The sequence below is a fragment of the Corylus avellana genome, chromosome ca1 (assembly GCF_901000735.1).
Source record: "Corylus avellana chromosome ca1, CavTom2PMs-1.0".
Lineage (NCBI taxonomy): Eukaryota > Viridiplantae > Streptophyta > Magnoliopsida > Fagales > Betulaceae > Corylus > Corylus avellana.
The window spans coordinates 45319343-45327787 of record NC_081541.1 but is presented as its reverse complement, the minus strand read 5'-3'; the positions used below and the strand labels follow the sequence as shown (position 1 = coordinate 45327787).

The following is an 8445-nucleotide window of genomic DNA, read 5'->3' as shown; positions in this document are numbered from 1 at the left end:
AAATGGGAAAATGAAAAGGCTTTGAAATTGGAAATGATTTGGAGAATGATCAAGTCCATTGATGATGAGCTTAGAAGCTATATATTGAAATTGCATGAGTTTGGATTTATCTCATCATTTAATCAAAGAAATTGAACTATTATATTTCTCTTTCACTTTTATCTTTTCAATTTCTACAAAACATATTGAGATTTATTATTTGTTGACCAGTAACTTCCTGATTTATTCATTAATTTCTACCCAAAAAAACCATGAAAGCTGCAGAGTTGGTTGTTTCTTCTTTTTTCTTGGTAATTAATGGTGTTTGGCTGCTTTGAATTGAGGCCAACAATGGTGGACTCTTGCAACTCCATGATTTAGTATGAAAGGAATCAAAGAAAAAGCAAAATAGAAAGCTCACCTACACTTGCATTATTTGACAAATAAGGAGAGAAGACTTGTAAACAACTAAAACAAGTCTTTGTATCCCCACCGATGTACCTCTCAACAGCTGTATTGTGAGTTATAACCCCTCTACACCAAAAATTACATAAAGAAAAGACGGTGGCATCAATCATTTCATACTATAAAATGGTTAATGGTTTACATATAACAAAAATATCAACATTGCCGGGCCCTCTAGGGTTAAATTTTTTTGTTGTGTCTATTAATTTCGCACAAAGTAGAAAATGGGAAAATGAAATGGCTTGAAAATTGAAAATTATTGGAAGAACAAGCCAAACAGAGGGTTTAGCTGTTGGAGAATGATAATAAAATCCAATGATTATGAGCTTAATTAGAAGCTAATTAATTGTATCAAATTGCGGAGATTGTTGCAAACACAGTTCATAATAGGGTTGTATATATTAAATCGCATTAAATACCGTATAAAAGGGGGTCTATATATACAAGCCAATAATACATACATATATATAATTCATGTGTAACAAATACTGCATATAATCTAACAAATACAAAAGAAGAGCATTCCTTGCGGCCTAATCAAATAATTGGAACTTTATATTATTTATCATTCCAATTTCTACAAAACATACTGAAATTTATTATTGGTAAGAAGTAATTGTACAAATTACATCCTCCAAAGAACACTAATCCTTAATTTGGGTGAAGTCTTCTTGGTCAACCTCGACATTTTGGTTTGGTGAAAGTGGGTGATAATATAATAAAATAAAAATAAAATATGAAAATTGAGAAAGATCCCAAACAGCCCCCCTACTTCCTCAAAGCAATAACACAAGTTTTGAGAGTGCCCAAGCTTTCTCACACAAGATTGATTCCAATCTCTTAATTTGCAATCGTTTCATCCCTCATTCCTTCCTTCCTACCATGGATGAGCTCCTTGTCTCTTCATTTAAGAAAGTGGGAGAGGTCCTTGTTGCGAAAGCGGGAGAGGTCGTTGTTACGAAAGTGGGAGAGTTCATTTTCTCTCAATTAGTAGAGTCGCTGTCTGGTCGATTGGCATTTCCCAATATTAGGCACTGGATACGCGGAGAAGGAGATCAGGGACTTGAAGCACACCTGGACAAGTGGAGACAAACGCTGCAAGAGATTCAGAAAACGCATGATGACGCGGAGGAGAAGCAATATTCTGACCCGGATGTGAAGCAGTGGCTGGATGATCTCAAACACTTGGTTTACGATGTGGATGACATAGTAGATGAGCTTGCCACTAAAGCATCCACGGCTCCTGAAAATCAGGCTCGCTCAAGAAAGTTTCGCAAACTGAACATCGGAGGTGCTTCGTCTAGTACCAACAACATTGATAGTACGCTGCTGTCAAAGATAACGGAGCTTACGGATCGATTCAATGGAATTGTGACTCAGAAAGATAAACTGAAGTTGAAGGAAACTGCTGATGGGAGGTCACATGGGAAAACAGAAGTACGGGCAACTACTTGTTTACTGACTGAACCTGAACATCATATTTATGGCAGGGACAAAGATAAAAAGGCTATACTTGAATTGTTGGTGGGTGAAAAATATTGTAGTGATGCTCAGCTCTCTGTGATTCCTATTCTTGGTATGGGGGGCATAGGGAAGACAACTCTTGCCCAGTTGGTGTACAATGATGAAGCAGTACAAAAATCTTTTGATTTGAAAGCATGGGCATGCATTTCTCAAGACTTCGATGTTGACAAAGTCACAAAAACAATTTTACAGCCCCTCATTTCTGAAAATTGTGATGGCAAGGATCTAAATTGGTTACAAGAAAAACTTCAGAAAAAACTGAAAGGCAAGAAGTTTTTAGTCGTTCTAGATGATCTTTGGAATGATGATGATAATGATTGGAGAACCCTACGTGCTCCTTTTCTAGCTGGGGCTCGAGGAAGTAAGATTGTCATCACAACTCGCATTGAGAGAGTTCCATCAAAGGCGAGTATCATTCAACCCTACCGTTTGGAAGTGTTGTCAAATGATGATTGTTTCTCTGTGTTTACTCAAAATGCATTGGGGGCAAGCAACTTCAATGAACATCCAGACCTTCAAGATATTGGCGAAAAATTCGTTGAAAGGTGTAAAGGCTTGCCTTTGGCAGCAAGGACTCTCGGGAGCCTCTTGCGCACTAAAAAGGAGGAATGTGATGAGTGGGAAAAAGTACTTAAGAGCAAGATATGGGATATACCAGACCTGGAGAAAAGTGGAATTGTTCCAGCTCTTATGTTGAGCTACCACCATCTCCCTTCACATTTAAAAAGGTGCTTTATGTATTGTTCAATACTCCCAGAGGACTATAAATTTGAAGAGCAGGAGTTGGTTTTGTTGTGGATGGCAGAATGTCTAATTCAACAACCGGAAGGGGATAAGCAAATGGAAGATCTAGGTAGCGAGTATTTTAAAGATTTGTTGTCAAGGTCCTTTTTCCAACAATCAAGCATGGACAAACAACGATTTGTGATGCATGACCTCATCAACGATTTGGCTCGAAGGGTTGCAGGAGATATATGCTTCAAGATGGAGGATGAAATTCAGGGTGGTAACAGAATGAGATTTCCTAAAAAGGTTCGACACTCTTCTTACTTGGGTGGCAAATATGATATTGCTAAAAAGTTTGAGCCTTTTTTTGAACTCAAATGTATACGTACCTTCCTCCCTCTTCCACGTCCTATTGATTGTCATTTGGCTCATAATGTTCCTCATCAATTGTTGCCGAAATTACTATGTTTAAGAGCGCTCTCTTTGAGTGGGTACTGCATAGTTGAGGTACCAGATTCAATTGGCGATTTGAAGCATTTACGGTACCTTGACCTTTCTTACACTAAGATTAGAGGTTTACCTGAATCAACAACCACTCTATGCAACTTACAGACAATGATTCTGAAGGGATGTTCTTATCTAAAGAAATTGCCGCCAAATTTGGGCAACCTGATCAACTTGCGCCACCTCAACATTCTCAATGCAACTAAGCTGGAAGGAATGCCTCCTCAAATAGGTAAATTAACTCATCTCCGAACATTGTCTAATCTAATTGTGGGAAAAGGCAGCTGCTTCACTTTAAAAGAGCTAGGTTCTTTGTTGCATCTTCGCGGAACACTCATCATCTCACAATTGGAGAATGTCACTGAACCCAGGGATGCAAGCGATGCTAAGTTAATTGAAAAGACTGATCTTATTGCGTTGTGCTTGGAATGGAGTAACAGATTGGATGAGTCACTCGACAGAACAAGTGAATTTGAGGTACTCAACATGCTACAACCTCACAAGACTTTGAAAGAGCTCACTATCAAGTGTTATGGTGGTATGAAATTTCCAACTTGGTTAGCAGGTCATTCATTTTCTCATATGGTGGCTTTAACAATTGAAAATTGTAAAATGTGCACGTCATTGCCACCAGTGGGCCAACTACAATCACTCAAACACCTTTTCATTAAAGGCACGGCGAGGGTGAAGAATGTCGGTCATGAGTTTTATGGGGTTAGTTGCTCACAACCTTTTGAATCCTTGGAAACTTTGTGTTTCAACAATATGGAAGAATGGGAGAACTGGATCCCTAATCAAGAGTTTAGAAACCTGCGTAAGCTTTCCATTACAAATTGTCCCAAGTTGTTGGGGAAGTTACCTAACCATTTTCCTTTACTAGAAAATGTTTTGGTACGATACTGTCCGAGGTTGGTGGTTTCAATTTCAAGCTTTCCTGAGCTTTGCAGACTACAAATTGAAGGATCCGAAGGGGTGATGCGTGAAAATAAGGTTGTCTTCAACTCACTAGATATTGAAAATTGTGAGGAGTTGACACATTTGTGGTCAAATGATGTGGGATTATTACAATCCCTCCCACGTCTTTGTAACTTGAAGATTTGGAAACCATTTTCTTCGGCAGAAGAAGCAAAAGAGCAACCAAAACAGGGTATGCCATCCACCCACAATGGCATGGAATTTTTACCCAAGGAAATCATGTACAACAACACGTGTATTGAGCGCATTGAGATTAGTGGATGTGATTCACTGAAGCACTTTGCAATAGGCCAGCTACCTCCAACACTTAAGCGGCTATGCATACAGAATTGCAAGAGTATGATAATTTTACTTGATGAGGATGATGCCAATAGTTGCAATACTAGCACATCTCTTCTTGAGTTCTTGGAGATTTGGAAGTGTCCATCCCTCAAATTCTTAACATCTAGCGTAGAATTATTGGCAACACTTAAACACCTCGATGTTAAAGATTGTGGAAAGCTGGTGTCAATAGCGAAAAGTGAAGAATTACCTGCAACACTTCAACACCTTACAATTTGGAATTGTGGACAGCTGGAGTCAATAGCGAAAAGTGAAGAATTGCCTGCAACACTTCAACAGCTCAATATTAAATATTGTAGACAGCTGGAGTCAATAGCGAAGAGCTTCCATCACAACTCGTCTCTTGAAAAGATTAAAATTTGGAGGTGTGAAAACCTTAAATCCTTACCCACGGGCATACACACCCTCAGCCATCTAGACACGATTGATATTTATAATTGTCCAACTCTTGTTTCCTTCCAAGACGGAGGGTTGCTCCCTAGCAACCTTAGAGAGTTAAGGATTTTTGGTATGGCCCTACCTAAGTGCATTCACAACATCACCTCACTTCAAAATTTATACATTTGGAGGAGTCCAAGTGTGGTATCATCCTTTCCGGATGAGGGTTTTCCCGCCAACCTAACATCACTTACAATCTGGTATTGCAACTTCACTGAGGCCTTGCTTGAATGGGGGCTGCACAGGCTTACCTCTCTTCAACATCTTTCTATTACAGGTGAATGTCCGAATGTGGAGTCCTTTCCAGAGAAGATGCTGCCCGCGTCTCTTACTACCCTCACCATCCGAGAGTGTGAAAATCTCACATCCTTTCCAGAGGATGGCTTGCCTCCCTCACTCCAGAAACTCACCATCGGAAGCTTCCCCAATCTGAAAAATCTGCATTCCCTTCGAAACCTCACCTCTCTTGAAAACCTGGATATCACCAAGTGTAAAAATCTCACATCCTTTCCAGTGGATGGCCTGCCTCCCTCACTCCAGCAACTCAGTATTACACATTGTCCTCTACTGGGAGAACACTGCAAGAAAGATCAAGGACGAGAGTGGTCCAAGATAGCCCACATCCCTTGCGTTCATATTGATTATAGGTTCGTGTTTGACTTGGAAGAGAAGGATTAGGGAGGTCTATCGTCAATTGACCCGCAGATTTTACTTAATGTAAGACAACTATTGAGAAACAAATCCAAAGGTGAGTTTATTTGCACATTACTTTTCTGCTTCCATTGGGGAACGCTCAGTGCTTCCTCCTGCAAGTAATTTTGGTTTCTGATTTTCTTTCACATTCTTCATCTTCTTTGGAAGATTTTTAAATAATTTGCATTTATTCTTATTTCTCTCATTTCTTTTGGGGTTCAACAGAGCCGTGGGCGGGTCCACTATGCAAGTCTTCTCCATGAGCCACACATCAGGCTGTTCAAGAGGCCTCTAAACTGTTAGTAGCAGGAGGAGAACATGCATCATCCCCCACAAATATACTTGTAATCTCTCCAACTAGAGTTCATATTTTCCTAAGAAACAATCTGGATGTTTTGGAACTTGGGTTTGTATATTGGTTAATTTTCCTGTTCGGAAATTTTATGCTTGTCATTGGCATTGCGTTGATATAAAAGGCTCTTTTGTTTTTGTCTGAATGTTTGCGTTGGAGAGATCTTGTTGCTCCTATTTCTTAATGTTCTTGTTGGGTTCACATAAACGCACAACAGGTATTTGTTGAATTGCCTCACCGACCAAGCAGAGAGTGTAAGCCTCCGAATATTGAATTTTTTCATTACTATGAGTGACTTTGTTGGCTTGACAAAAGAGAAGAAACCTGTAAGTTTAACACTCCCAGCCTAAACACCAAACCTAGAGCATATATTGCATTTTCTCCAATGATTTGGCATCACACCCTTGTAGTTGGAACCCGAAGTGTTCAATGAAGAAAATGTTGGTCCTGAACAGGATAATGATGGAAATATTTTGCTCCTTTGTTTTTTATGGTTTATTCATTGATTAAAAAAAAGGGAATTAACTTTATTGCATTGAAGGAACCGTGCTGATCTAGTTACATTTCTCTCAGCGTCTTTCAAGCAAAATTGGTATGGAGAAGAGGAGGGATTATCTTTATGTAGTATTCCCAGGAACAAACTGATCCAGATTATGAATATAAAGAGGTATATATGTCTTACTGCTCCTGCAATTTTATAATTTATTGGGATGTTGTGTATCCAAATAGACAAATTCCTTTTTGTAAGTGATCGAGAGTATAATCATTATTATTGTTAAAGATAACATTCCAATCAAACATGCTAACCAACTAATTCAGTTTCAACCAGAAGAAGACTTCCCCAATCACCCTCACTTTCACGGCACTTCTTCTACACTCAGCAGCCCACACAAGGCCAGCCTCTCAACTCTCAATGCAATCTGATTGCTGCTTCCCAATACAAGATGAAGGCCGCCATTTGTCAAGTATTCCTGCATGTCAGATGTCCATGTTTTCTGCTGGCTTTCATCTCAGCTCAGCACACAATTGTCCAGCTTCCATGCGCTTTGTTTTCCTCTTGGTTTTTCTGTTATGTAATTTAATATGTTCATTGTTTTCTGTTATGTATTTCAGTCCTCTCTTCTCTCGTAAAAACACACGAACCATTTGGCTATATAAATACATGGTACTGCACTGTTATTGGTTATGTAACCAAAACAGTTTTCCTCTAATCTTTCAATTATATGTTTATTCTCATATAACCAGAGTAGTTCGAGTATATGTTTATTCTCATATACCATCGTTGCGCCCTTTTGCGCTTTTAATGAGATTGCATATATTAGATGATCCAGATTTCTTTTAATATATTAGATGTCATTTGTTAAGAAAAATGCTATGATAATAAAATGGACAATCTATTTTCCAATATTTAGAGGTGTGCAACTCTGCTTTGCAATTTCGGTTGCTTTTAGTTTTTTCTTTGCTCCTTTTTGATTGTTTTGATCTTTAAAATTTTTCCTTGCAACCAAATGATGCAATTATGAACACAAAAATGATTTACATTTTCCTGGTGAATGATTTTTTGTTAGTGGGTTAGCAATGTTTCTCTGCTTAAGTATACCATATAGTATATAATCAGTTATTAGTAACTTGAATGTTACTAGAAATTGTAACATTCAAGTTATTAGAAATTGTAACATTCAAGTTATTGAATGTTACTAGAAATCTGTTTCCTACTATACTTAAATCTTCAGCAAGTATCCATTACTGAAATTGCTATTCAGTAAATAATTCAAGGAAATTCTTAGCGCTTATAACATCCATTATAATTAATTTTCAACACAATTTTCTCACCAAATTTACAACTTCAAAGAAATGTCCATGGGCTTCCCTCCAAAAAAGCTCCTTTCTTTTTCTTAGTTGCCTACTAATGCCAATAGATAGGTTACCCTTCTACAAGGAAACTGAATTTCAATTGGTTCTCTTCTTTTCCTTTTTTACTTTTTTTTCGCCGTCTAAACCTCATGGGGTTGGACCATGACAACACCGATTGAGGTCCTTTGCAAACCACACTTTATAGTTGTATTGATCAGAGAGAAAATAAGAGAGAGAGAGAGAGAGAGATATAGACTTCAATCAGATACAAGCTGACAGCTGCAGATATATGTCGTCAACTGCTGCAAAAATATTTCTCTCTTTGGCTGAATTGTATTTGGTTACAAAAATAGCTATCTCCAGGCCTTGAGGAAGGAAGTTTTGGACATAAAGTATTGGATTCAAATAATATGAATGATAAATTGATTGATTCCTTTAATACAACAATATATGAAAAATATGGTACATTTTTCAGAATTACTATGCTTTGGACAAAGGCAACATTGGTATACTCGTATCAAGATTTGAAATATAAATTACCAAAGTGAGACTTGATTAAAGATCTTATCATGTTCCAAAGTGAGAAGCTGGAT

General features: G+C 38.0%; 4 protein-coding genes across 14 annotated transcripts in view; 3 read left to right on the top strand and 1 right to left on the bottom strand.

The window, feature by feature from the left end:
• Positions 1-8445, top strand: part of LOC132174980 (putative disease resistance protein At3g14460) — a 62999-nt gene that overhangs the window by 13596 nt on the left and 40958 nt on the right. The window contains exons 4-5 of one of the 9 annotated variants that reach the window (XM_059586828.1): positions 6409-6665; positions 6828-7324. The exons of 7 other annotated variants lie outside the window; for them this stretch is intronic. The gene's annotated coding sequence lies outside the window, so the exon portion shown is untranslated. Of the gene's footprint in view, positions 1-6408; positions 6666-6817; positions 7325-8445 lie in introns of those variants that run through there. One more of the 9 variants, XM_059586780.1, reaches the window with a different exon arrangement.
• On the top strand, positions 1327-4174 carry LOC132173412 (putative disease resistance RPP13-like protein 1). The gene is made up of 2 exons (XM_059584913.1): positions 1327-4012; positions 4146-4174. Exons 1-2 carry the CDS (start codon positions 1327-1329, stop codon positions 4172-4174), a joined length of 2715 nt encoding a protein of 904 aa, XP_059440896.1.
• LOC132175054 (protein SUPPRESSOR OF npr1-1, CONSTITUTIVE 1-like) overlaps positions 4325-8445 on the top strand; it is a 47379-nt gene continuing 43258 nt past the window's right edge. For 2 of the 3 annotated variants that reach the window (XM_059586880.1, XM_059586871.1), the window contains exon 1: positions 4325-5701. In XM_059586880.1, the coding sequence (XP_059442863.1) occupies positions 4348-5631 (1284 nt within the window). In that variant the 5' untranslated portion in view covers positions 4325-4347 and the 3' untranslated portion in view covers positions 5632-5701. Of the gene's footprint in view, positions 5702-5871; positions 6403-8445 lie in introns of those variants that run through there. The other variant, XM_059586865.1, reaches the window with a different exon arrangement.
• LOC132173406 (pheophytinase, chloroplastic-like) overlaps positions 8114-8445 on the bottom strand; it is a gene marked incomplete at its 5' end in the record, with an annotated part of 3242 nt that continues 2910 nt past the window's right edge. The window contains 1 exon segment of the mRNA XM_059584902.1: positions 8114-8178. Within this exon segment, the coding sequence (XP_059440885.1) occupies positions 8114-8178 (65 nt within the window).